General features: G+C 48.3%; 1 protein-coding gene across 1 annotated transcript; it reads right to left on the reverse strand.

The window, feature by feature from the left end:
• LOC125759991 (uncharacterized) lies at positions 1 to 26,884 on the reverse strand. The gene is made up of 3 exons (XM_049419539.1): positions 26,074 to 26,884; positions 25,432 to 25,675; positions 1 to 58 (listed from the first exon to the last, which is right to left on the reverse strand). Exons 1-3 carry the CDS (start codon positions 26,882 to 26,884, stop codon positions 1 to 3), a joined length of 1,113 nt encoding a protein of 370 aa, XP_049275496.1.
• Positions 26,885 to 27,293: the final 409 nt, after the last annotated feature.

The following is a 27,293-nucleotide window of genomic DNA, read 5'->3' on the forward strand; positions in this document are numbered from 1 at the left end:
CTAGTGCTGCAGGCAGCTGGTCAGTAAGGTGACGAGGCTGAAGTCGAGGAGGCTGCATCTGGCAGGAAGACAAAAGAGGACGACAAAATCAAAGCCGAAGAGGAAGCCGAAAGCTGGCGAGAGAAACTGAAATTGGAGCCGGAGCACATGAAAATAACATGCAGCACAAAAAAAGGAAACAGCAAACACGAGGAAAAGCGTGACAAACCAGTGAAAGACAAGAAAGACAAACGGCGGATCCCTCCATCTCGGGCGCCAGCTCGGACGGACAGGTGGGTGACCACGATCTCGGACTGACAGGACGACCTACGATTGCCGGTGGTGTTCTGAAGACATCGACGTGTAAACGATGATGTCGTCCAAGTAAACCAACGGCATCGACCACTTCAAGGGTCGAATTACCCGGTTTATTAGTAGTTGAAACGGAGCAGGCGCATTAGAGTGCCCAAATGCACGGCGAATAAAATGATACAGGCCGTCCGGTGTGATAACAGCTGTCTTTTCTGCGTCGTCTTAATCAATGCCAACCTGCCATTAGATGGATAGGAGGTCGAGTGTTGTGAATTATCTGGCCCCATGAAGCCGATAGAATGCGTGGTCGAGGCATGGGAGAGGGAATACAACGGGCTTGGTTACGCTGTTTAAGAGGCGATAGTCAATGCAAAACCTCATGGTTCCATCGTTCTGTTTCACGAGAACGAGGGAGACATCCCGCGACGCTGTAGCTTATCTTCCTCCTGCGTTGCGATACCATCGCGCTCAGAAGCATAAATACGACGAGTGATCTGTCGAGCGGTTGCATAGGAGCTAGTGCCAACTTTGTGACAGATAAAACTAGTACAGCCAAGTTCGCTCGGTGACAACGCGAAGCACCTTCGGACTTTCTCAGCAATGCTTTGATGGGAGAGTTCTGTGACGACGTCGAGTTTAGACCGAAATCAAACTCAGTTGAGTGGACGGAGTCACCACCATTCTCCCGAGAGGTCCAGTGTTGCACTGTGCAAGAACAGAGGAGGGCTGAAGGGCTGCACTGGACGCCAACACAGTTCCACAACTTAAGCGCAACGGCCTGTCTGATAGGTTGAAAACCGGCACAGCGAACGCAGAAGCGAAAGAACCCTGTAGGGCGCTGGGATAGCAAATGCACGACCAGGTGTCGAACATTTCGTACCATAGAGTTAGTAAAGACTCTAAGCGAAAAGATGGGCCGAAAGAGCGCCAACCACAAGAACACCGCCATTAGTCATCCGTTGTCATTTTTGCCTTGCCGTTACGTAGAGAACGGCTACAAATGGCGCTATTGAATGTTAGTTGTACTGGCAATATATATCAAACACGCGCAGTTTCACAAATTAGAAACATGTAGACAGCGTTTAATGTTCATTCAAATCACCAGCGAGATTGCGCGAATGGCTCGTGCAGCGCGCTTTAAAGGTCGTCGCCCCACGCGGATTTGCGCGTGCCTCTACAGGGCGCGGTCGATCGTGCGCGCGCTTATCACGTAATGGCGGTGGTTTCTACTAGAGTTACTGTATATACTGCCTTTAGGTAGAGTTACTGTATGTACTACCTTTAAGTACTACCATTAGTTCCGCATCTGTCTTCCAAACGCCGGTAGTAACCATTCATTGCGGAGAAGCGCACGCTCGAGCCGATTTTGGTATTTCTCGACACCGCCGCTGCAGCGCACTGATTGAACACTAGTCATCGACAGGCAATATATATCCCCGGTGTTCGACACGCCAGACATGTTAATCAGGGACACGGTAGGCATTTAGGCTGCAAAAACGAGTGCGACTTCACCGCCTAGCTTCGGTTGCTAGCCCGACCTATGCGGAACTCTGCTACCTAAAGGTAGCCTATCCAGTAACTCTAGTTTCTACGTCTTGTGCTCTCAGGGCAAGTTTGCGTTGAGAGCACGAAGGTCACTTCGCTCACTGCAGCGGCCGCTTTTGCGAAAGGATCGCGCTGCTCACACAGAAATAAGTTGCAACTGTGACATTTAGTTCGCGCGCATCCTGTGTATGTTGTTCCGTGCGTCTTTTCTGCTTAAGCAGCGCGTTGCAAGCTTCGACCTGCTTGCCCTTATTCGAGTGACATTACAATTTCTTGCTGTAGCATTCATTCATTCGTGCTTAGGGCGAAAGAATGCAGAACGCTCAAATGCGCCTGTGGAGACGCGTGTCAATTTCGCGTTATACCGATTCCTATGGCAGAGATATCAGCCATATTTTGCATACAAAAAAGCCGTTACGAACCGTTATGCAACATTTTTTTGTCGTTACGAAGCATGAACGCAACGCAACTTTTTGCGGTGGAACAAAACTAAAAACAAAACAACAAAATCACTGCCATATCCACGAAGTGAATGATGTTAGAGGAGCTTGTTCGGAGATGATCGGGTAACACCGAATCCTGCATACAGATTACCCTACCATCATATATAAACGTGACAACGTTGTTATATATAAATTAGCCCTCTTCAGTTCGGCCTCCCGGGCTCTCACCGCAGGGTCTTAGCGGCAAGCTTGAGCTGCTGCTACGTTGCGAGCCCGTCGCGTTGCTGCCTTGGCTGGGGTGTTCATGCTGCGGAGCAGCAACGAAGAGTGTTCACTTAGTGAGCTCCCGGCGAAGAGAAAGGAAGCGCGCCAAACGAGAAGCGCGGCCCTCGAGCCGTCACCTAACTAGCGCATGCGCCGAGCGGGTGTGTGCCGCCTTGAGCGGCGGCGCGCCATCTAGTGAGTATGCTTGAAATCACCGGAGAGTGCGCAGCAGCGCTCCTGGTGGGACCAATGAGAAGTAGTGTACACGCCGGCGGTTACGGACAAGGCGCGAGCGTAAGGAGCAAGCTCCTAAAACATTTCGTTCCGACGCCCTGAGTTTTCGTGCCTTCTTTCTTTTCCGCTGTTCTGCGCCTTTGTAATTAGTCGGCGTTTCGGGTGCCTTCTTTTCGTGCCTCTTTCTTTTCGTCTGAGCAGCGCACTGCAAGCGTCGTGCTGTGGCAGTTGTTGGTTCGCGCTCGCCCTGAAAGTGTGCTTTTAGTGCCTCCTTTGTGCTTGAGCAGCGCGCTGCAAGTTTCGAGCGGTTTGCCGTTCGTCGTGTCACATTTCGATTTGTTGCTATCGCACTCATTGACTCGTCCTTGCGGCGAAATTAGGACTCTTTTTTTTTCAATGCGAAACGTATTGTTGGGGTGCTTCTTTAGTGAAGACAACTATTCCACGATGTTCCGCTAAACATGGCCGCTTACCAACGCTTCGAAGCGATGCGGGCTGCACTACACTAAACGGACGTCAGAGGCAAGTAAGAACCTGCGTTGACGATCCATTTTATATAATTGAGAGGCAATTTTAAAGACGATAGTCTTTCTTGGGGAACTTAAACGCAGAAATTTTGGTCTGTCTTTCTGTCTGTCTGTCTTTCTGTTTGTCGGCACGTCCCTCGATTCAGCCACTCGGCCAAAATTGAACCACTTGACCAAGGGCCAGCCCTCTTGAACTGGTATGGCTGTTCATACTTGTGAACGTTGTCGATCAAAAAGTAAATATCATGCATATCTGAGGTGCAACATCTCTACGTAATTATTAGGTGGCGTGTTCCTTTAATAGAAAATGCATACATACGTAATTTTAAGGACCCTAGTTTCTTAAGCTGCGCTGAAAATGCATAAGAATGGAAGCTTGAGCGGGTTGGTATGCGTTCATCTTTGTTGAAACAGCGCTCACTAGACGACGATGAAGTAAAAGAAGGCACAGGACAGGCGCTGCCTGTCGTGTGCCTTCTTTTACTTCGTCGTCGTCTAGTGAGCGCTGTTTCAACAAAGCTGAAAAAGCGACTGCGCTGAAATTTGCCTTCCTCCGTGCCCTTCGCACGAGCTCATTGCTGTGTTTCGGTTTCGGTTCTGTATTGCACTGTACGAATGCCATGGGTTGGTGTTGAAAAACTTTAGTTTTGAGAAGGCCAAGAAGGTGAAAAAAATATTTAAAAAATGAAAAAGCAGCGTTGTGGGCGGCCTTCAGGCTGCCGGTTGTGGGCGCCGCTCTGGCGTTCCTGTTTTACCCAGGCGACGTGTAAATAAAAGAGTGTGTGGAGAGTACTCGTTGAGTGCGGACGTTTCTCTGCTTCAGCGCTTCGCGCCAAACCGCGTTTTCGGGCTGGCTGGCGTCCCCGCCGGTCGCGTTGGTCACCGCCGGTCTTCGCCTGCTGCTGCGCCGGGACTACCAGCACGCAACACAGCACTCATGTTTCCCGACGTATTGCCAGATGGCGTCCATATCTCACACAGCGCCTCTTCTATCGTCTTTACACGACATTTGCACCGAAGCACGCAGATACGCGGCCAATTTTTTATTCTGAATTTCTAGTTTCAGTGGCTTGCCGCAATTCTTTAAGCCCCAGTGGCGTTTATCATTTCAGCATGCAAATCCTAACGCTTATAATAGTACTAAGCGTGAACACGAGGCACAGTTCCGGTAATAGGACAACGAAGCAGCGAAGACTCTGCGTCTTGATACTCTCGCCAGTTCTTTGTCACGTGTTCTCTCTTAGTGCTATGATGAACGACTTGTTCCTAGTGGCCCTACTTGCAATCCTGTTGACATTAAGTTTAGCAATCCCAGCAGGGGCAGTCCCCTGTGTTCCTTCTGTGAAAATCAGTTTTTTTATTTGCCTTGAAACACCCGTCACTTGACCAATAACACTGTCGCGATGACTGCCCCCGTTTGCTACTAGGTCGATGACTTCCTCGCGCGGTATATTTGTGCATATGCTGAGTTTTTGGGAATGACGAGAAAATTCGTATAATAGGTGTATAACATGTACATATATTGACAAATGAATTAGAGATGTTTGTGGGATATATTTGAATTTATTCATCACTTCCGTCATATTGTCTTTGTTAATGTACCGATGAAGCATTTAATTGTTTTTCCCAATTGTTGCACATTTGCTGATCGGCACTCTATCCACGTTAGTGTCAATCATTTGTAAAATTCATGAAAATATTTACGTGCGTATTCTTGAGCGATTGACATTATTTTTATATGGAAGCATTCTTTTTTCAGATGGGCCGAGATAAATCTGTTAGTTATCCGGGCACATTCGACATGTATGAAGGATTTGCCATACGAGTCATTGGCTATGTAATCGATGAGACAGTGACGTGAGTTTTCACCTTATATTTGCTATTTGCGCAAAAATTTTTGTTTGTTGCTTAGTGATTTATGCTTGGCTTAACATTAAATTGACTTATTACGCATTGCGTGGGCTCCCAATGGGCAATGGGTTTACAGTGCGGATCACCCACATAGGGGCCAATAGATGTGCCTACAGCAACGGCGAAGAAAATGGGAGATGTCTGTCCGGGCAAACAGTAGAGAACATGGACGCTAGCATGTACATTTTGCAGAAGTATACTACAGCACTGTCAACGGCAATAGCCCGGACAACTATAGACAAAAAGGAAGAATATACCAACTAGCCCATCTTACCGCTCTCGTTCACTTTAATAACCGCTCGCAGGGGGCGGCGCTTCAACAGGTGGTTTACGAGTAGCGTCGCCACGGACGCGAGGTAATGGGGAGCGGGGGTGGGCGAAGAGAATGAGGTAGAAGATTGAGACCCTAAATGTCCAGTGACGGCATGTCCAGCGAGACGGAATCTCCAATGAGTCACGTGACCGGCGAGACAGAATGTCCAACGAGACGGAACGTTCAATCTAAAAGAGAACTTGTCCTAGCTCTAAATTTGTCAGAAAACTGATTCATTGCGTTAAGATAGCCCAAAGGAAAATCGAATTTTTCTGCGTTTTGTATATGTTCACTATGGCGTCGGACATCGTATTATTGTTCCCTTATTAATTTGCTTTATGGATTTATAGTAATTTCAACTTTTCTTCGTTTTATTTTTCTTTGGTATGTTTCGTTTTCATATGTATATTTCATAAGTTATTTTATCTTGATTGACTACATACTTTGTGTGATGTCAGTAATGCGACATCACACCCCCTAAAATAATTACGAAAGAGGGCACTCCCTCGTCCACTTTGTGGGCATTTATGTGCGGTAAGTCAATGGGAATGAACGGTTGTAGCTGGCAGGTAGATACCCATCTGTCTTGTTGATAATGTCCTCAGTCGTCCGGTCAAAAACCGATTCCAAAAGTAGTCTCGTGGTCGAATTCTTTCCCTTCGCTATTATAGGCTCCGTGCAGACGTAACTCCGCTGCCCGAGCGAAGGGGCCCCTAGCGGCAAGAAGCGGAAATTTGGCGGGATGCTCTCACGCGCTCGCAATGGGGTGAAATCGAGGAACGATGCCTTTTACGATGACTATACGTTTCGTGCTTTTCACTCTTGGTCAGTGGCCAGAGCGACGGTCGGTCTGCGTCGTCAATGCCATCAGCGATAATAATAATATATAATATAGGATAAGAATAATATAGCATAAAACATCGCTCCGCAATTGCACCCCTGCTCGCTCCACGTTCCCGCTGTGACGGCGCGAGGTATTTTCGCGGGCAGTTCGTGTTGTGTCGGTTGCGCTGTTCGTAAGAATGCCGAACTCCAGGAATATTTGCTGCGTTGTTGGGTGCAATAACACCTACAGGAATTATCCGGGCACGCGTTTTTACCGGTTTCCATTTACAGAATATGAACGGAATCGGCGTGAACGGTGGATCGCACTCGTTCAACGACAAAAGTGAGTTTTTTGAATAGATGGGGCATTTTTTTATGGGGGGTGCATTTGCCCGTGATTGTTGATCTGCCGAGCAACACCTCTTCCACGACGCCGTGAGCGCGCCCCGCTTCGAGGAAGTCTCTGCCCTTCTTCAGATTAGCTCCTCGGAAGAAACTACCTATATCACGTATAGCTCTCTGAATCCAAAAGTAATAATAAGTGGCACGCTTTGCAGTGCTATGGCAGCAAAACACGAACTGCAACGACAAACTCGGCAGCACTGGTTAAGTCGGCGCAGCGAATACAGTGCCATGGCCGTTCGATGGAAAGCGTTTTTTTTTATTCAGCGGCCGTGACAGTGAAATTGCTGGTATCGCCAATTTGAAGCTGCCCTGAGTTCGCTGCCGCGTAGCCCGAGGGTGATAAGCTGCGATTGTTTAGTGAGCGAGGCGGCCCGCGTTACACGTGCGCAGTTTCGCTCAACGAGCTTGTCACCTCCGTTGTCTTCCCCCAGCTCATGCATTTTATGTTGCCGCGTTCGCCTGAGGACACACGAGGTCTGGCGAAAAGAAGCGCACGCGCTAACGCTACGTTCTCTGACAGTTGCTAACAATTTGACGTCTTTTGGAAGCAAACGGGAAAGAAAACGCCTCAAGCGAAGCACCAAAACACGGCGCAGTGGCTTGCCGCCACCTGCGTCGTCTGCTCCCTTATCCGGCCAAATCTGCTGCCGTGGCCGCTTTGGCGCTAGAGGCAGCGCGCGACTGTAGCGGCTCCTAACGTACGCACGGTGCCGATAGCGGTGTTGTCACAATCGATGAAATGACCGTGATTATCGGCGTGCTCAGCCAGGGCGTTTTACGCTTTCTTGTTGTTGCACACGTCCCATTGATGTTAATTTAATCTCCTGGTGAAATTTCCAGTTTCGCCGATGTAGCTGCAGCTGCAGCCTTCGCATGGCACCTTTTAGACAACACCGGCGTATCGCTTGCTGTCTAAGCCATTCCTAAGCTTGTTGGATGGCATGTGCGCAACGCGAAGGTCCTATCTTGAAAAGATACAGCTTAGGGCTTCGCTGCACCCAGGAACATGCGAGACGCCGGCACGTCTTCGAAACGACCTGCCCTGCGATGGCTTCGGATGGAGGACACGATCCTCAACATTCTTAATGAACTTCTTCGGGTACCCGTTCGTCAATAGTTCTCGTTGTACTGTTTGATGCTATTTCATCATTGTATCGTCACTAGAGCAAATACGTTGTACCCAAATCACCAGGGAAGAAACAACGTGGCAGAAGAATTCAAATTCAGGTAGTGTCCGGTATGCGTGGCTTTCTTGTGCACACAAACGAAAGCCTAGTTCCGGCACGGCTCACCTGGACATCTAGGAACGGGAGGCCGCTGTCACACTCAAATTTGGAGGTTAACTATATGGCGGCTTCTATAGAGCTGAGCAGAGCCAGGAGCCTTGGGGCGTCACTCTTATTGACAATGCAGAGGCAGTCGTCCACGTAGCGGACGAATATCTTGGCCTTGGGAACGAGGTCGGCCGTCGCCTTCTATTCAATGACCTCCATGTCAAATTTTCCGTAGTAACGGAGACGGAGTTCCGTGGATCTCCTTCTAACTCTGCTCGTGGTAGGTGAAGTACGTGTTGCTTAAGCAAAATTCCAGTAACTCACACAAGTCCGCTACCTCTAAAGGTGTGCGCTCCGGGAGCGTTTCGTCCGCCAACGGAAGAAACGCTCTGCGTGTTGCTACGGCCCAGTCGAGAGAGACCGAAGTGAAGAGCGATTTGACGTCGAAGGCCACCATTACGTCGTCTTCACTCACGGCAATGTCGTGAACTCTTTCCACGAAAGCTGAGGAAATGGCAATGTGTGTAGCTGTTTTTCCGACGAGCGGGCCCAACACTTGGTGTACGTGACCCGAAAGTCGGTGCAGTGGTGATCTTGTGAAGTCGACGTGGGGCCGTAACTGAATGCATGGTTTGTGTACTTTTGGTAGACCGCAAATTTCGGGTGCAGATCCCTTAGTACACAGAAGGCAATAGTAAAAGCTCTTCGGCTGAGGCGGTGCAAATTAAAAAGTCTTCGAGAGCAGTTTCTGCAGCTTCGTTTGAAGGCTTGTCGTGGGATTTTTTCGCATCGTCGTACAAGTGTCGACGTCCGAGAGCAAATCCATCACCTTCTGATTGTGCTCACTTTTGTTGAGTACCACGACGGCATTTCCGTTGTCCGCAGGAAGTATGGCAACGGAGGTATTGTTCAGGGGGCCCTGATGGCCTCTTTTTCAGTCAGTGAAAACCGGGCACGAGGGCCATGCGTCCGCCACTTTGACAGAACACAGAGAGCGCGCGTGCGAGCTTCGTCCCTTACTTCGTGAGGAAGCAGTGTGACGGCTCGCTCCACGGCGCAGATCACTCTCGTCCGTTTCGGTGAGGCGCCAGAATTGAATCCTTCGCGTAGGACGGCCACTTCCGATGCAGTACCTTTGTACGAGGACAAGTTCAGAACGCCGGTTTGAGTTTGGGCGTCGTCCGGCGGCCTGAGTGCGTCCAGTTTGCTTTTTTGCGACTTTCTGCAGTTGCGTTCCCTAAGAGTCGCCATGAAGTTGGGGCGAAGCTGTACGTCTGGGAAGTCCTCAAAAATGACGTGTTCCAGTTGAGGCCATGCGATGAACGTCTTGTTCTCAAATTCTTGATTGTTTGTCGGCATTCTTGGACGCGTGCCGACACTAATTTGGCTTGACGAATTATCTTGTGGCCCCACGCTGACGCTACCGGAGTCTTCAAGCGTAGACGTTTTGGCACAAGGCCTTCCACTTTGCACGTCTGGTTGAACGGCAAATGGCACTTGAAGGCAGCTATTCTTGAAGTAAGCGACAGGAACTGGCGAATCTTCGTAACGACGTCTTGTCCGTAATTAGTTCTGTATGATATGTAGTCAAAAGATCGACGATCGTTCGTCTGGTCAGGTATCGTGATGAGGATGTCGATGCGGTCACTGACCAAGTCAAGGTGAAAAACACAAAAACGTATTGGGACTCATACGGGTTCCTTGTTCACACTAAGCAGGCAAGAGCCGTGTGTCGCTTTTTTATGCTAAAATGTGACGTAATGAACGGGTGTAGCTGGCAGGTAGATTCCCATCTGTCCTGTTGATAGTGTTCTCAGTCGTCTGGATAGAAACATATTGGAAAAGTAGTCTCGTGGTCGATTTCTTTTCCTTCGCTATTATAGCGGCGTTGTCCCACTCGATGAAATGACCGTGATTATTGGCGTGCTCAGCGAGGACGTTTGACACTTTCTTGTTGTAGCACACGTCTCTTTGATGGTCCTTTAATTTCCTGCTGAAGTTGCCAGTGTGACTAAAATGTGACGTAATGAACGATTGTGACGAATGGTAACTTGTGGTATTTAAGTGCTCAAAAATGATGGTCAGTCCGAGGAGCCTGGAAAGGTGCGATTTGAACTGTCGTCCTTGGTTGGTGGAGATGCGGCGAAGGGAGCGGAAACGAGCAATCCGGCCGGTGATGAAGGTCAAGGAGACGTGTTCCGCGGTGATTTCCTCGAGAGGCAAAGCCTCAGGCCATCCATTGTACCGATCGATGGCAGTGAGGCAGTAGCGATAGCGACTAGCTGGGGCGAAAGGTCCTCTGATGTCAAGGGGATGTGACAATATGCATGAACACTGGCGTACGTGACTTTTCTATTCAGCCAGGACATATATTGAGGCAGGCGTACGGTTCGAGCGCCGCCTATACGCCGGCGTCCGAGAAGGCTTCGTGCCGACGCAGTAAAGACAGGAGCGCCTGAACAGGCGTGAGGTGCCAGGAAGAATGAATCTTTATTCACATCGAACGCGCGCCCCTAAGCTCGCGCTAGCGACGCCGAAGCAACACGCCCGGCGTTTTATTTGGATAGAACACACTTCCCTTCAGAGCTGGGCAGAGATACTCAGAAAAGTATTCCGGAATACAGATATCAAAATACATGAATTGGAAGCCTAAAATACAGATACTGAGATACATTTGCCTTTAACGTAACGGGATATTTCGGAGATACTTTTGCAATAACACGAAAAAAGCATTCCGGAATACAGTTACAGCGATACAGATACTGGAATACTTTTTTATTTCAAGGATGCTCATACTACGCAAAGATACCTATTAGTGCAGCATAATGCTGTAATTAAAGTTACAGCGCATCGAAACGTTCAGTACATTTATTTGTTTATTACAGTACCCTCAGCGCCATTAAGACATTGCAGGGGACGGGGGGCGGACAAAGTACATAATTAGTAATAATGACATAATTACAAGTATCAATTCCAATAAAAGTACACTATTTCACAGCAACAGTAACAAGGATTAGACACCGAAATCCACATACTTGGCTAACAAACTAAGCTATGCTAGAAATAGCACACTTTAAGCAAATCACTCGAATCACTAATGAACACCAATGAATTGAGAAAAAGTACACATTTATTTTTGAAGATCTGCTTTGCTGAGAAGGTTGCTTGTAGGCTTCTCAAATGGGCTGTCTTCTAACAGCGTCAGTTCAGCCTCAGCACAAGACTCACGAAAGAAAGAGCCTGTCTACCGCTGAAGGCGAGCACAAATTCGTGTAATAGTGAATAAATACCGCCTTCACAGCCGGAATGCCCTGCAGCGTGGCAATATCTCTTCTCGGGTCATCTAGATACCGAAACACTTCTGCCCTCACTTGGGTTGTTCTGACTGTTCAGAATCCGAAGTCGGTCCCCATCTTCGGAATCCTCAGCCGTCTGACCTGTCGGCTTCAATGAAGCTGTCACCACCACCAATGCTACCAGCACCCATTTCAAAAAGCCGCAACAGGCGAAGTCGGCTGCGGCGGTGGGGGAGCCTGCTACCACAAAAGACCGTTTCACGCATGTAATCAATTAGGAACGCACCCTGACATTGGAGAGGTGGCTGAAAGCGCGTCAAAGATAGCCATCATCTAGTCACTTCCGCCGCGACTACAGAAACTGCTTTTGGAAGTGCCGCCGCTTTGGAAACTGAACGCACGCGAAGCATTGCAAAGCCTGTTCCAAGGCAGTATCGGCTCTGGGGGTCGCGAAGTAATGGCTTGGCACCCGAAAAAAATTAGGCGTGCTGCACTGACCTTGAGAGAGAGCGACGTTCGTCGGCAGAGGCCGATAACACTGCTCCCGCGCTTCTGCCGTCTGCGGCGTCGCGCGCTTTACCACATGGACCATTCTGTGTATGAGGGGAAACCATCGCCGCCCTATCTGTCGGCGACTGGCGGCGCGCCTTTGCTTGTAAAAAAGAAAAAAAAACGTCATTCGCTCATTGGAAACACGCCTCAACTCATTTCCGACACCAAAAAAACAATGTAACGAGATACCCGTGTCCTGCATAGTATCGCGATACAGGCGATACATCGTAAATGTATTTCACTACTGAGATACAAATACATTTTTCAAATGTATCTGGATACAGAAATACAGATACTCAAAAGTATCTCTGAAATACTATCGCGATACTCTTGTATCGCGATACTGCCCAGCCCTGCTTCCCTTCCTAATTCTTGATGTCTCCAGGCTGAAATCTGTCAGGAGGTCTTCGGGTACGGTTGCTCGTCCGTAACGGTGGTGCTGGTAATTAACCGACGTAGACGCTATCGCTTTTGTTGTTCATGGGTCAGGAACACCATCGTCCTCGTCGACTTCGTCACGACTCTGCACGTTGCGTTCGTCCCGAAACACCCCCCGTGAAGTGCCCTCATCAAGGTCACTACCTGGAATTACATTGTTTCCTTCTGAAGAAGGCTCGGTGTGCGAGGGTTCGCGGACGGTTATGTCCTCACAAGCTTCTGTGCCTTGCGGTTGAGTGCAGCGGCACGTAGCCGCACGTGTACATCGTTTTCGCAAGAGATCAACATGGGTGAACCGCACGCGGTCACCGATTTTGACAATATATGTATCTGGGCTGACCACTTGCTCGATAATTCCCTCCTGCCAAGATTCTACTTCAGCTCCCACCGTTTTTACATATACTATGTTACCGACTGAGAAGTACTCGATCGACCCTCTTCGGTGGTTGCGACGCTCAGACTCTATTCTTTGACGCTCCAACATGTTATCTGAAAAGCTTGGCATATAGCAGAGACAACTTTACACGGGGTGAACGCTTCAAGAAGAGTTCAGCTGGCGTCTTTGCCGTAACCGAATTTGGTGTGTTTCGGTATGACAGCAAGAAATCCCAGAGATGCTCTTGCATAGTACGCTTTAACCTTGCACCGTCGTCAGCGAGTACTTGCTTAAGTGCCGTCTTGGTTGTTCTAACATGCTGCTCTGCAGCTCCGTTGGATGCGGCATGGTATGGAGGCGTCCTCGTATGCTTAATTCCACGTTGTCGCAGGAACTCTTGAAACTCGCCCGAAGTAAACTGTGGACCGTTATCCGTCGCCAGTTCCTCCGGGTAGCCATATGCTGCGAAGACGTTGTTCAAACCACGACCTACCGTACTCCTGACCTGCCCAGATGTCCCCTCTCCAGCGCCCACGTTCTAGTTCATACCTCCTGCCGCTAGGCACGTAACCTACGAGCATTGTGGCGCTAGTCAGCACCTGCTCGCTGACGACAGCTTTAACGCTCGTGGTGATGTTTCGCCAGCGCAGAGCACTCATACCGTTTAATTATTATGCATCAATGCAAAATACTTCGGAAATAATACAACGGAAAGTGAATTCGATTTTTTTTGCATTTAAAAGGACACATCTGTCCTACACTAAGCAAGTGTACGGCTTCTCCCGTTAGTCAACCAGTGTGCAGTAAATACTAAACCGCACTGAATAGCTTACTTTACCCTTCGTAAGTTTGCAGAAACAGTCACATAATGCCGCAGTTCGTCACATAATACCGGAGTATTTACTCCAGAGTCGTCCAAACGGTCGTAGAGTAGCAGGCGAACAGGTTATAGGTAGCGCCACCTACGACGAGTGGTTGAACGAGAGCGGGGACGCGCGCTCCCATAGACCCCCGCTCTCTGGGCAGGTCACAAGTACAGTAGGTTGTGGTTCAAACACTGGATAGTTTTTGCACTAATTGTCGCAGGGAGGCAGAACTTAGTCAACTTTGATAGAGTCACTAGAAAAATTTCAGAGTATCGCATCTGTTTTCCGCGCGCCGCGGCCGACGCGATTGGCTTACTTACATCACGTGATCCCTCGCCGCCATATCCCTTCCAAGCGCTTTGGGTGCGGGCGCGTTTAGTGCAGAGCGCGGCTGGACATTTCGCAGTACCACGGTCCCTAAAAGTGCTTCCTCGCTTTTTTAAACGTGTCTTGCAGATACCAGAGAGTAGCTCACCAGTAACCGAACGTTGCTGGTGAGCTACTCCGGGAATTTCGTATATTTTTTCATTCCGTGTGGGAAACATTAACGTCAAAGAGCGTCGTTGTACGTGGCTGCATAGTTGGCAGCGGAATGAATTCGCCCCCCTCGAAGAACATTCCTTTCTGTAGTGAACTAAAACGTTGCTGGAAAACCTCTCATGCAAGAGGATACTTCACCTTTTCGGTTCGCTATGCTCAGCGATATTGAAAACTACATACATACCTTTCTATTTGCTCGGCTGTTTATATCTCGATCTGTTGGACAGATTGTGCATGCATTTCGAGTTATAAGCGTGTCACGCACGAGAGCGAAATCGAAGACTTAATAAAATAATAACTGTTTACTGCATACCTTGACGGCAATTGTCGTATGATCATTTTCAACTGCGGAAAACTGAAGCGTGGAACTCTGTGAGATTAACTTGGTATAAGGCAATGTTATTAAGCGTATTTTATTTTTTTCAAAAAAGAATGTTGCTAATGCTGCATTGCGCCGAGCGTACCCTTACAATACTGTTTAGCGGGTGAGAAATGGTCACAGCAAAAAGAAAAAAATGGCTTAACCTCTCACGCATTGAGGGAATCGATTTCAAGCGAGCCCTAGATCTATATACACACTGTGTTGCAGTAGCATGCGCGTTAAAGCTTTTCGGGATGTGCTATTTCTGATCAAGATAACATAAAGCACTGCATCAAGGAAGTCTTAACAAGAGTGCATTACGAAAAAAAAATGTTGAAATTAAAAGCAGTGCAGAATCCGAACCCCAGCCGTTTACGCGCTCGCAACGCAAAAAAAAGAAATAAAACTTTGTCAACACAGCAAAATATTTGCAAATGCACTGCAACGTTGGGAATATTAAGGAGATAAAAAAAAGGAAATGATACAACTGAGTAGCGATGTCAATTATTTTAGATGGCCTATTTTCTACGTATCTGTTAGGAAATGACAACGTATTCGCAAAATAAGATGCACCTTACCTACCGCACGCCGATTCGCCCATGCGTTCGGCTGCTGGCGTTCCGAACCGAGACAAATACTTCACGCACAACTTCCACTTACCGTAGACACACCACTTCTATTACAGATAACACCCAGCTGAACAGCAAGTATGGTGCGCAAGTAAGATATGCGTCAGCGATCAGTCGAACGACGCAATGCTGAATGTTCTCGATGTTCGATAATGTTCTCGAATCCGCTACGAAGTGAACCTGAACACCGACTGCAAAGCTAGCGCATACAGTCAACATTCACCAAGTGTCAAAGTAAATGGCATCTCGCACGGTCATTACGCTAATGCAACTATGTCTACAGCTCCGGACCTTGCGAACACACCCGGCCGTGAAACGAAAAGAGACCGATGAAGCCACGAAGTGAGCTCGCGACCACATGGCAACATTCGCCGCACGTTTCATTAGCCACACCGCTTACTGCGCAGTCAATTCAGACTGTCGTTGACTCAAAACCACTTCTGATATGCTTTTGAAGAAACACGCACACATATTGTAGTTACGCCGAGCGTAACACGGCATCGAGGCGAAGAGATCGGTCACTTCTCAACACACGCTACCAACGCGTCGGACGGTCCGGAAGGGAAATGGCCGCCGCCGCTCAATGTTGCCCGCGTGCAGCGTACCTTTGCGGTACTCTCAATTTTTCTAGTGACTCTAAACTTTGAGTAGGCGTCGACCAGCACCAGCAGATTAGAGCCATCCCTTGTAGCGTAGTGGACATGAACGCGTTGCCAAACTCTTGTAGGATAGGGCCAGGGTTGCAATGGACCGGTGGTTTTGGCTGGAAGCACACTTTGACAAATGTGACAGTTTCCTCCAGGGACGTTCTGTCCAGGGAAGACCACCAAACATAGTATCGAGCAAGCATCTTCATCCGAGTCATACCCGGGTGTGCGCCGTGCAGTAGGGACAGAACATCGGGTTGCAAGATCTTGGGCGCAATGACTCGGTTACCCCACGTAAGGCAGTCCTTTTCAATCGACAGTTCATCTCGGCCCCTCCAAAATGCTTGCATTTCCCTCTAAAAAAAAGGGAGCGAGAATGGAGGAACGGGCTCCGTTCCTCCTTCGTAACAGCGAGTTTCTCCCTTGAGGACGCTTTACTTGTCGCGCCCTCTTGCGGCAAGCGCCAGAGGAGAAACTTTTCTCGTCAACCACGTGATCTCGCGCGCGCGCATGCGCACGCCGAGTCACGCCGTGATTCCGTGCTGCGCAGAGCGGCCGCCCTTTCGCGCTCACTCGGAAGCCTCAGACTATCCAGCACAACCCGACCTCGGCCAGTCGCGTGCGATTACTTGTACCTAGGATAGATGCGAGCAATATACAAGTGACGTTCATCGTTTTTGTTCAATGTGTTGAGTAACGTCTGTGGCGCTTGTCTTTTCGTGTTTTTTTATTCGCTCGGCGTGTGCGCGATGCGCCGCATACTTTCGTGTGTCTCGTGTTGCTTGCATACGCTTGTGCACGATCTGCTAGTCAAAAATACAGCGTGAACAAAACAGTACTGTTTTAATGAACACCTTAGACTGTACACCAATAATTCGATTTTTTGGCAAGGGCACGCGTTTTTAGTTTTGCACCAGCACTTATAGTACCTATCAATACTACAAGCAAAAAAATGAAGCATGAAAGTCAATTTTTCTCAACAACATTTTAGCAAACGTGGTACCGCTGGACAGTGCACACGTGAAAGTACGATAATATATATTTGCTGGAGTTTTGCGTGTCGAAACCACGATATGATTATGAGGCACGCCGTAGTGTGGGACTGCGGATTAATTTCGATCAAATGGGCTCTTTAACCTGCACCCAGACATAAGCACATGGGTGATCTTTGCCTTTCGCCCCCATCAAAATGCGGCCGCCGTGGCCGCATATTAACGTTAAACTGCATCATAATTGCACATATCTAAAAAATTAGTCAATAACGTCTGTCAATTAAGCCAAAATTATCGATCACATTCGTTTTGGATTACGCATGCCGTCACTGAGAATTAGGACGGGCTTATGCACGTGTGCAATATATATGTCTGGTTCTCAGGATTTTGCTTTGGCGTGCGAAAATCAAAACAAGATGCGCGTCTAATAACAGCTGTGCACAGTAGGTGCTCACTAACACTCTCACTCACATTTGTGAAAAGCGTATTCCAAATGCAACGCAAGACTAACCACCGCCACAACGACAACTACACAGTCGTCGCACAGTGATCGCAACTTGACACGGCAGGCGAATACTGTGACCTAACTGTAGAAGAGTGGTATGTAGTTACAGAGTACTGAAATGTTACAGAACACGTCACGTAGTGTGGGTAGCGTTATTTTCCATAATTCCGAATTGCCCCGCCACGGTGGTCTAGTGGTTATGGCGCTCGACTGCTGACCCGAAGGTCGCGGGATCAAATCCCGGCTGCGGCGGCTGCATTTTCGATGGAGGCGAAAATGTCTGAGGCCCGTGTACTTAGATTTAGCTGCACGTTAAAGAACCCCAGGTGGTCGAAATTTCCGGAGCCCTCCTCTACGGCGTCTCTCATAATCATATCGTGGTTTTGGGACGTTAAACCCCAGATATTATTATTATCATAATTCCGAATTGGCGCGGCGTAGCGCTAGTTTCTCTACTATGTAATCGAGCTGCCGCGACACCAAGAGCCACTGACATCGCTCTCGAAAGAACACCGTCCGGTGCGAGGCCATCTTGTCTTGTTTCTTCACACGACCCGCGTTGTAACGTACGTATACACAACTGAGACGGCCGTTACCGCATCAGAAGCATTGTCATTGAAGGGCTAGCCGTTGCACGAATCCATGGCTCATCGTCATACTTGTGGTCAACGCTTAAATAGAATGTGAACGGATGTCAACGCCAAACCACTCAACCAAGTCGACGCACACCACTCAACGAAGGCGACAGGATCTACACTCAGTGTTGCGCCCTCACACAGTAACTATATAAACTAAAGAAATCAGAGAGGGAAATTTTGTCTGTGGCCGCCGTCGAAAGATGGCGCTACTTCAAAATGGCGTCGGAATGGTATGAACGTTCTCGATATGCTGGTTTCGCATTAACTTAATCAACTCTGTAACTATATCGTTCAATATTATGCGGCCTTAGGTTATTTGGTGCGCTTGCCTAAGCCATAGATACAATTTAATAATGTCTGCGTATATTGGGTTGAAGCCATGAAATGGTAAACTGTTGAAGAAAAAAATTGCAGTGGCTTAGCTCGGCTATGCCAGGATATACGTAGCGTTAGCAAAGGTTCACCTGATTATTCTGAGCTTTCCAGATTGTCTAGGATTAGCTTGATTGTTATGCTTACTGCTGCTCCAGTGACGCGCACAAGGTATACGTATTATCTTTCAAAAAATGTGCGTGTGTGTCTGTATCGCCTGTGTATGTGCGTGTGCGTGTGTATCGCGTGTGCATGCGTGCGTGCCTGTATCGCGTGTGTATGCGCGCGTGCCTGTATCGCGTGTGTATGCGCGCGTGTATATATGTGCGTGCGTACGTGTCTTACAGCGACATTGGCACAAAAAGGCTTCGGGCCCACTCATTTCGAGCAATTTATTTTAAGTAAACCACCACATTCCTTCTTAGCTACCTTCTTTGAGCTCATCAAGACAACAATTAGGAACAAAATTCTCGACTATACTTTATGCTGCTTACATTATATCCGTATTACATTACCTCCGCGTTACGGACAGCCGAAGCAGCGACGGAGAACTAAACCGCTCTGCCGCCAGTTGGTATACTCATTTTTTTTTTTTTTGGAATCGCTCCAAAGCGTCTAAAAATTATTATATTTCTCCCTTACGTTCTGTTGGAAGCTTTCGTCACGACTGCTTCTTAAGGGGCAGATTCTCATTTAATGCTTTATGGGGCCGATTAAACAAGCGCGCGCAGTGATTATACTGCGGCTGCGGCGAGTGAGTGGAGAGTTCAGCGTGCCGTGCGCACCGCGCCGGCCAGGGGAGGGGAGAAACCCGAGGAGAATTGAGGAGGAAAACGCGCGCGTGGAGGAGAGCGTCTCGACTTCAAAGATCAAGGGGCTTTAGCAAACGCCAGTCAGAGACGCTATCAAGCGGCACCAGCGCATTGTCAGACGGCGACTGCACAACGAAGGCGAATAGCTGCGCGCGCCATGGCTACGACGTCATCCCTCTCGAATGCGCAGAGCAGCAGCGGCGAGTCGCGTGCGCCGGCGCCAGTCTGTCTGCCCTGCTACTACGCCACTCCTCTCGCTCTCCGCCACCAGGGGCGGCAAGCCGCACATGGCGGTGGCGGAGAGCGCGTGAGATGCCGGCTCCGCACTGATCCTCGCGCATGCGCAGCACGGCTCTTGACGATCCACGCGAAATCGGCTCCAGCTAGGCAAGTGTAGCTAACGTTACAAAATGACACATCGCTTATGCCATCATGATTTGCCGTAATTCAGTGACTATATAGGGGCCTGCGCTTCATAGAGGGGTATGTGTAAATGCGTCTATATGTACGCGTCTCTAGTGAATTGTTCATGTTAAAGGTTATATATATATATGATGACATTGCTTTGATGAGTAACGCGGGAGACGAATTACAGCTCATGATTACTGAACTCGATACGGAAAGTAGAAGAGTAGGTCTGAAAATTAATATGCATAAAACTAAAGTAATGTGGAACAATCTCGGTAGAGAACAGCGCTTTGCGATAGGGGGCGAGACACTGGAAGTTGTAAAGGAGTACGTCTACTTAGGACAGGTAGTAACTGCGGAGCCGAACCACGAGAGTGAAATAACTAGAAGAATAAGGATGGGATGGGGCTCATTCGGCAAGCACTATCAAATCATGAATGGTAGTCTACCACTATCCCTCAAGAGGAAGGTATATAACAGCTGCATCTTACCGGTACTTACCTACGGAGCAGAAACCTGGAGACTTACAAAGAGGGTTCAACTTAAATTGAGGACGACGCAGCGAGCGATGGAAAGGAAAATGCTAGGTGTAACCTTAAGAGACAGGAAAAGAGCAGAGTGGGTCAGGGAACAAACGGGGGTTAAGGATATCATAGTTGAAATCAAGAAGAAGAAATGGATATGGGCCGGGCACGTAGCACGTCGGCAGGATAACCGGTGGTCATTAAGGGTAACTGACTGGATTCCAAGAGATGGCAAACGCGTGAGGGGGAGACAGAATATTAGGTGGGTAGATGAGATTAAGAAGTTTGTAGGTATAACGTGGCAGCAGAAAGCACAGGACCGGGTTGATTGGCGGAACATGGGAGAGGCCTTTGCCCTGCAGTGGGCGTAGACAGGCTGATGATGATGATGATATATATGAATGAATTGTGTATTGAAATCAGTGAGTGTGTGTACTCTGTGTCTGCCTAGTGAATGTGTGCGTATTAATAAAATGTGTATGAACTTTCCGGTGTCCTTGAGTAATCCGTGAATGGGCCCACCTTGCCGAAATGTATAGCGTAGTATCAACGTACGCCGCCGCAGTCAGAAACACCTCTTTTATTATCGTTTATTCCTTATAGATGGTGCCAGCTACCACCTATTTCACGGCTGTGGCGCTTTCACAGCTCCATCTACTTATATGTTGTTCAACATCTATCTATCAAACTATGCTCTGCTGCGCCGGGATTGTTTTGATGGTACAGAATGTACACCTTGGAGGCACATGTCGGGGCCTATTGCCCCGTGAACACGTGGATAGCGTCGCTGCACCGCGTGATGCTTCGAGAATTAAAGACAGCAAGCCTAACGTCCAGTCTCCGGGTGAGAGCTCCTTTGCAGTATCTGTCTCTTTTAAAGTGTACGCCGTCTCGCTGGCCGAGCGAAACATACGAGTTCCGTCGTTCTGTTTCGCGAAGTTTTCATCACCACAGGTTTGTATGCTTGATTGTATTGTCATATCGTTCGATATTGAGCTTAGCGGGACCATGTTTTGTGATTACCAGTGCCGCATACTCTTTATCAGTCGAGAATAGATGCACTCGCTAGGCCTAAATCAATTGCTCGCTTCACTGGCTTGGCGTCAGCCATCTTGATTTTGACGGGGGAGGAACGCTTTCTCCGTTGAAAAGGCAGGAAAGTTCCTCCATTTGAATACGAACATTGGGGACATCGCAGTTTCTCCCTTAAACGAGAGAGGGTCACTCCATTTTTTTAAGAGTGTTCGCTTGGGTACCTGGCTGGCCATCCTGTGAGCGTATATTTGCCACCGGACTTAAAACAAGGTCACTCTTGGTTTCTTTTGCAACCTGTCAGTGAGTGGTGTGGCATTGAAAACGACCAAGTATTCAGGTCCGTCGTCATGCGTTTCCACTGATAGCGGCAATCTTGATAAGGCATCAGCTACTTGCATGTTCTTTCCGCTTCTATATTTTAAGATTGTATTGGTATGCGGCCAGCGTCATCGCCCACCGTTGAATTCTTGCTGCTGCAAGCGGTGGTACTGGTTTATCTTGTCCGAGTAGCCGTAGGAGAGGCTGATGATCCGTGTGAAGGTTGAAGTGCCGGCGATACAAGTAGCAATGAAAACGTCGCAAGCCGAAAATGATGGCGAGAGCTTCTTTTTCACCTTGTGCGCAATTGCGTTCCCTCCTTGCCAATGTCCGAGAGGCAAACGCTGATGGCATCTCGCTGCCATCGGGGCATTTAGTGAAAAATCACTGCCCCGAGACCGCAGGCTGAAGAGTCACAGCTGAGTCCCAACGGCTTCCTGACGTCGTAAAGTGTCACGATTTCACTGTCGCAGATCATTGTCTTAGTTGTCACGAATGTCTGCTTGCATTCTTTCGTCCAGCACCACTTCTGGTCTTTCTTCAGCAGCTCGTACAGGGGCGCAGCCACCGTGGCTAAGTCCGCTAAAAACTTCCCGTAAAAAATGAGAAACCCCAAATATGCCCTAAATTCTTTAAGGTTCGACGGCTCTGGGGCATCTTGAATTGCCATGATCTAGGCCGGTTTCAGTTAGACACCGTCTACTGAAACCTTGTGTCCCATGAAATCACAGATTCGCGAAAAAATTGGCATTTTGCCTTCTCTAGGTTGAGGTTGTAGTGACTCAGTCGCTCTAAAACCTTGGCCACTGTGTTGTATCAATCATCTGTGCTTCTTGCAGCGACAATGACATCGTATATGTAGCAGCCAACTTGAAGGATGTCTTCTAGCCCCTTATCCATCATTGCTTGAAATATAGCCGGTGCATTTGCAGTTCCAAATGATAGTCGTTGGAACTCAAACAATCGAAGATGTGTATTCACAGTCAGCAGCGGTTTTGCATACTCAATAAGCGGCGCTTGCTGGTAAGCGGATGATATGTCTAACACACAGAACACTTTAGGAGCCGCAAGCATAGAGTACAAATCTTCCGGAAGAGGAAGGGGGTAGGAATCTGTCTTAAGCACTTGATTTATGGTTCCATAATAATATCCGCAGAGCCTTATCCCGCCTCTCTATTTAGGAACTACCACAATAGGTGATACCCAATCGCTCTGCATTACTCGCTTTATGATTCCGTTTTCTTCCAACCTTTGCAGTTCTGCGGCGACTTCTTCCTTGAGAGCAAATGAAATTGGTCATGCCTTGCAGTATACTGGACTACTGTTTGCTTTTATGGCAATTCTTGCTTCAAAATTCCTCTATACTCCAGGCGCGCTACGGAATACCTCTGGAAACCTATCTCGCAGCAAACTCCCTTTTCTCTCTTCTCCAACCGAGTACACTGTTTTCCAGTCAAGCTGCAATTTTTCTATCCAATCGCGGCCAAGAAGCGTTGGCAGACCCTTCTCCTGATCCTCTACCTCATGGAGCGGCATCGCCCCGCTGCCTCCGTTACATTCTACTCGGACATCTGCTTTTCCTTTCAATCTTTGTGGTTCTCCTGTATACGTCCTGAGGGAAGCAGTTGAATGGTTGCATTTGATCTGCGTAAAATTGTCCTTGAAACCGCTTTCACGCATAAGAGTAACTGCCGCGCCAGTGTCCAAAATCATTAGTATGGGCGTTCCTTCAATATTTACCAATACCTCGTAGACCCGTTTTCTTCCTGATGCGCATAATATGACATCATAGATCTGGGACTCCTCAGACTATTCGTCCTCTTTTTTATTCGCTTGACACATTACTTGCAAATGTACGGTCCTTGCGCATGCTCGCCATTTCTCGTTTCGGTACCAGCATCTAGCTGGATCATGGCTTTTTCCACAATGATGACAGACGCTCTTTTTCTTTGCTGTGCAATATTTTTCATCACTGGACGCACGGTTCTTTCCTTTGGAACTGGGACGCACCGCATTAACTTCCATCGGTCTCGCCTCTTCTAAGTCTGGTTTCTTCGTTTGGCGGTCGACCAATTCTTTCTCGAGCGCGATTCTTCATGCGCCTTCAATAGTTAAGCGTTCTGTTGCAAAAAGAACCCTTTGCGTCGCTAGGTCGCGTAACCCTGCTACTAGACGATCTCTCAGAGCATCATTCAGAAAATCTTTAACCCTTTCGGCCCTGGCGGTGTCAATTGACACCATGACACAGCATTTCCCCTAACACCTCGGAAATGAAACCAAAACTGGCCATTCTTGGGGGAATACTTCTTCAATGATCCCCACTGCGATTGACACCAAAATGATGACATGCTTGCGGAGCTGGGAGCCACAAAAAAGAAGAACCTTGACCGAAGTCATGGATGACGCCGTGGCGGGTCAGCTGAGGCGGCTAAGCGCAATTTTCGGGTCGACGTACCGAAGCTGTTTCATTGAGTATCACATTGAAAAATGAGACGTGGTTCACATTTTGTGTACTCTAGTGAATAGCGGGAAAAAAGATGCCATTTTTCTCATTTCACAACCGCTGAGCCCTGATGACCTAATTTGATGTCATGTCTGTAAATCCATTAATAATTGCACCAATGGCTCAATTTTTCGTTTGTGGTCTTCTGATGTCATAACTATTAGGAAAACAAACACAAAAAATGTCCCCGACCAAAATAAAAAATCCAGGGCTGAAAGGGTTAAACTCCCAGTTCCTGGCCAAATTCTTGAGTTCCATCAAGAAATCTTTGATGCTCTCGCTTTCTTGCTGCATTCGCCTATTAAACTTGCAACGTTAGGCTATGATTAAGTATTGTGGACTGAAGTGGTCTGTGGAAAAAAGACACTTCTGTCGGGTTTATTGGCGCAGAGCGCTAAGCCGTCCCAACATGGTGACAACAGATCCGTCACAAGCGTAGAGCAGAGTAGAGTAGAGTAGACCCTGGAAGCTGCCCGTCAACGTTCTTCTAGTCGCGCGCATTCCTCTTCCTCGTCTTCATCCAAGCGCCGCGTGAACATAATTCCCAACATCCTCCGTGGCCAACAATGTCACGTTCACAGTTTTAGAGGGCAAAGAAGTTGAACCGGTCTCGTGCGTTCCGTGCCGTCTGCTAGTCTGACTTTGTATGCTCTGACGTGCCCATCGTTCTCCTTTAAGATTTCAACAACTCTAGCTAATTTCCAAAACGTGATAGGCACTTTGTTATCTCTAATAATGACAACATCACCACACACTGAACTGTTTCCGAGCTTCTGTGACCTGCTGTGCGCGCTTCTTAGCGTCGGTAGGTATTCCTTGTACCATCGTTGCCAAAATTCATTTAGTTTTTGTTGTCGACGTCTCCATGCGCGCAGCGCCTCTGTGCGGCCTCCCGAGATCTCGCTAATTTGTGCTTGTGGAAGGGCCGTGAGACGTCTACCTGACAAAAAGTGCGAAGGAGTCAGTATTTCTGCTTCGGCAGTATCGTCAGAAATATATGTCAGTGGCCTAGAGGTTATCACTGCCTCGACCTTCTTTAGTAACGTATCAAGCTGCTCGAAGCTGAAGAATCCTTTTCCTAGAGTTTTCCTGAGGCAGGTTTTCACTGTTCGAATCATTCGTTCCCAAAAACCTCCCCAACATGAAGCGCGCTCAGCAATGAACATCCACGTGATATCACTGGATGCACAAAAATTCTGTACCTGTACAACACGTAGAAGTCCATAAGACAGCTTCAGTTCACTACTGGCTGCCCTAAACGTTAGAGCATTGTCAGAATAAATTATACTTGGCAAGCCACGACGTGAAATAAAACGACGAAAGGCCAAAAAAAAAGAATTCACTGTCATGTGACTCGCAAGCTGTAAGTGAACTGCTCACACAACAGCACAGGTAAACACCACAATGAATGTTTTCACAGAGCTGCTTTTCTTTACAAAAACTGGGCCAGCGAAGTCTACGCCGGTGACTTCAAATGAGTGAGATTTGGAGACTCGGTCGATAGGTAGCGGGGCTCTTGGAGCTGAAGCGGCTTTCAGTCGAAACTTCGCACAAACACTGCACTGGCCAATCACCTTTTTAACACACTGACGGCCGCGCACTATCCAAAACTTCTCACGCAGCTCGGTGAGTGTGACACCGACACCACTGTGCAGAAGACGTCGATGTTCGCTCTCTACAATGAGGTGCGTGCAACGATGATCTGCAGGTAACAGCACGGGGCATTTCACTTTTTCCGAAGCCTCTACGTTGTCTAGGCGAGTCTTGATCATCATGCCCTTGTTATCCACGAAAGGGTGAAGGTCTCGTATGGCCGACGATTTGTCGAGAGCTGTGTTAGAGGTTAGGGCCACAATATTCTTCCAAAGCTCTGTGCTTGCAAAGTCCTGATCCACGTGTCTTCGCTTTCTACAATCTCCTGAGCCGACAGAGGACCTCCTGTTCTCGTAACATTACTTGCTCGGCAGTTGTGAAGGAGCCTCCTCACCCAAGCCGTGATTCGAAGGGCTGTCTTCCAGCGACTGTATTTAGTAACCTCGAATAGAGGTTCCAGCGTTCTGCTCTTGGCCATTAGAACCACGTTTTCTGTTGGGTTTATTTCGTCACGTAACATTTCAGGTGAGTTCTCGAAGTTCTCTTCTTGTCTCGGCCAAGTTCCTTGAGGCGTAATGAGCCATTCGGGGCCAAGCCACCACAGCGAACTCGTGCAAAGATTCAGGGTTGACACACCTCTTGTTAGGAAATCAGCTGTGTTGACTTTCCCGGCGCAGTGACTCCAGCGACTAGGATCGGTGCGCTCTTGAGTTTCCATCACTCGGTTGTACACAAAGGCTTTCCACTTAGTGGGTGAAGACCGAATCCAGCATAGGCAGATGTTCGAGTCGGTCCAGCAGAAGTATTCATCGCATTTCGGCAGCGTCTCGCGTAGAAACGTTGCTATCCGCGCACACAGGCAAGCTCCCACGAGTTCAAGGCACGGTAATGTCAGCCTCATAATAGGAGCGACCCGAGCTTTCGCGAGCAGCTGTTGGACGTAGGCGATTCCCGATCTATCTTCGACCCTCAAGTAGGTGACGACACCGTATGCCTGCGGACTTGCGTCAGAGAAGACATCAAGCTCGAAGTGAGCTTCGTCCGTGTTGATTTTGATCAGTGAGCTCCTCTTCAAAGTTAGATCTTTTATGTCTTCAACCTCTCCCGTCAACTTCATCCACTCATCTTCGAGAGCCTTCGGAAGTGACCCATCCCAATCTATTCCTTGCTTCCAAATATCTTGAAATATGATCTTGGCTCTGATGGTGAATGGAGACAAAAGTCCCAACGGGTCGAAAATTCTCGGCGTCGCTTGGAGCACCGTTCGCTTCGTGGGTTTTTCGTTCTTGACTATATCCAGGAGTGGTTCAAGGCTTACATGAAATGTGTCTTCCTCCGTGTTCCAGTACAGGCCGAGTACCTTCGTTGGTGCATTCTGTATCGCTGACTCTCCGTTTTCCTGTAGTGTCTGTCGCAGCTTGTCCTCGTTGGTCAACCATTTCTGCATGTTTATTCCTGCCTGGTAATTTCACGATCTCGGTTGTTTCGTCGTACAAGTGGCAGATCTCCTCAGACGTTGAAGCGCCGACTACCAAATCATCCACATAGAAGCTTACCTTGAGCTGAACAGCTGTTTCGTGGTATTTCGAATCTTTGTGGTTGAAGTGATACCGAAGCGTAGCCGATAGGAGAAACGGACTCGACGTTGTGCCGAAAGGTACCCGAGTCATCCTGATCTCCTCGAGTCGTGGGAGCGGTTGGTCCTTGGTCGGTACTTTCTCAAATCACAAGAAGCGGAGCGCATCCCTGTATTCTTCTTTGATAGATATCTGAGGGAAGGCCTTCTGTACATCCGCTGTAAGTCCGAATGCATACAAACGAAACCTTATTAGCATCTTTAGATGGTCGGAGTTCAG

This window comes from Rhipicephalus sanguineus, chromosome 9, assembly GCF_013339695.2.
Source record: "Rhipicephalus sanguineus isolate Rsan-2018 chromosome 9, BIME_Rsan_1.4, whole genome shotgun sequence".
In the NCBI taxonomy this organism is placed as follows: Eukaryota; Metazoa; Arthropoda; class Arachnida; order Ixodida; family Ixodidae; genus Rhipicephalus; species Rhipicephalus sanguineus.

Bases quoted from the DNA above. Each gene is read 5' to 3' on its own strand.
- LOC125759991 (XM_049419539.1), bottom strand. From the start codon at position 26,884: ATGCAGAAATGGTTGACCAACGAGGACAAGCTGCGACAGACACTACAG. The intron at 25,676-26,073 runs GTGTGTCAACCC...CCTCTAACACAG, and splicing joins AGCTGATTTCCTAACAAGAG to CTCTCGACAAATCGTCGGCC. The intron at 59-25,431 runs GTGTGTTAAAAA...TCTTCCTGCCAG, and splicing joins TGGATAGTGCGCGGCCGTCA to ATGCAGCCTCCTCGACTTCA.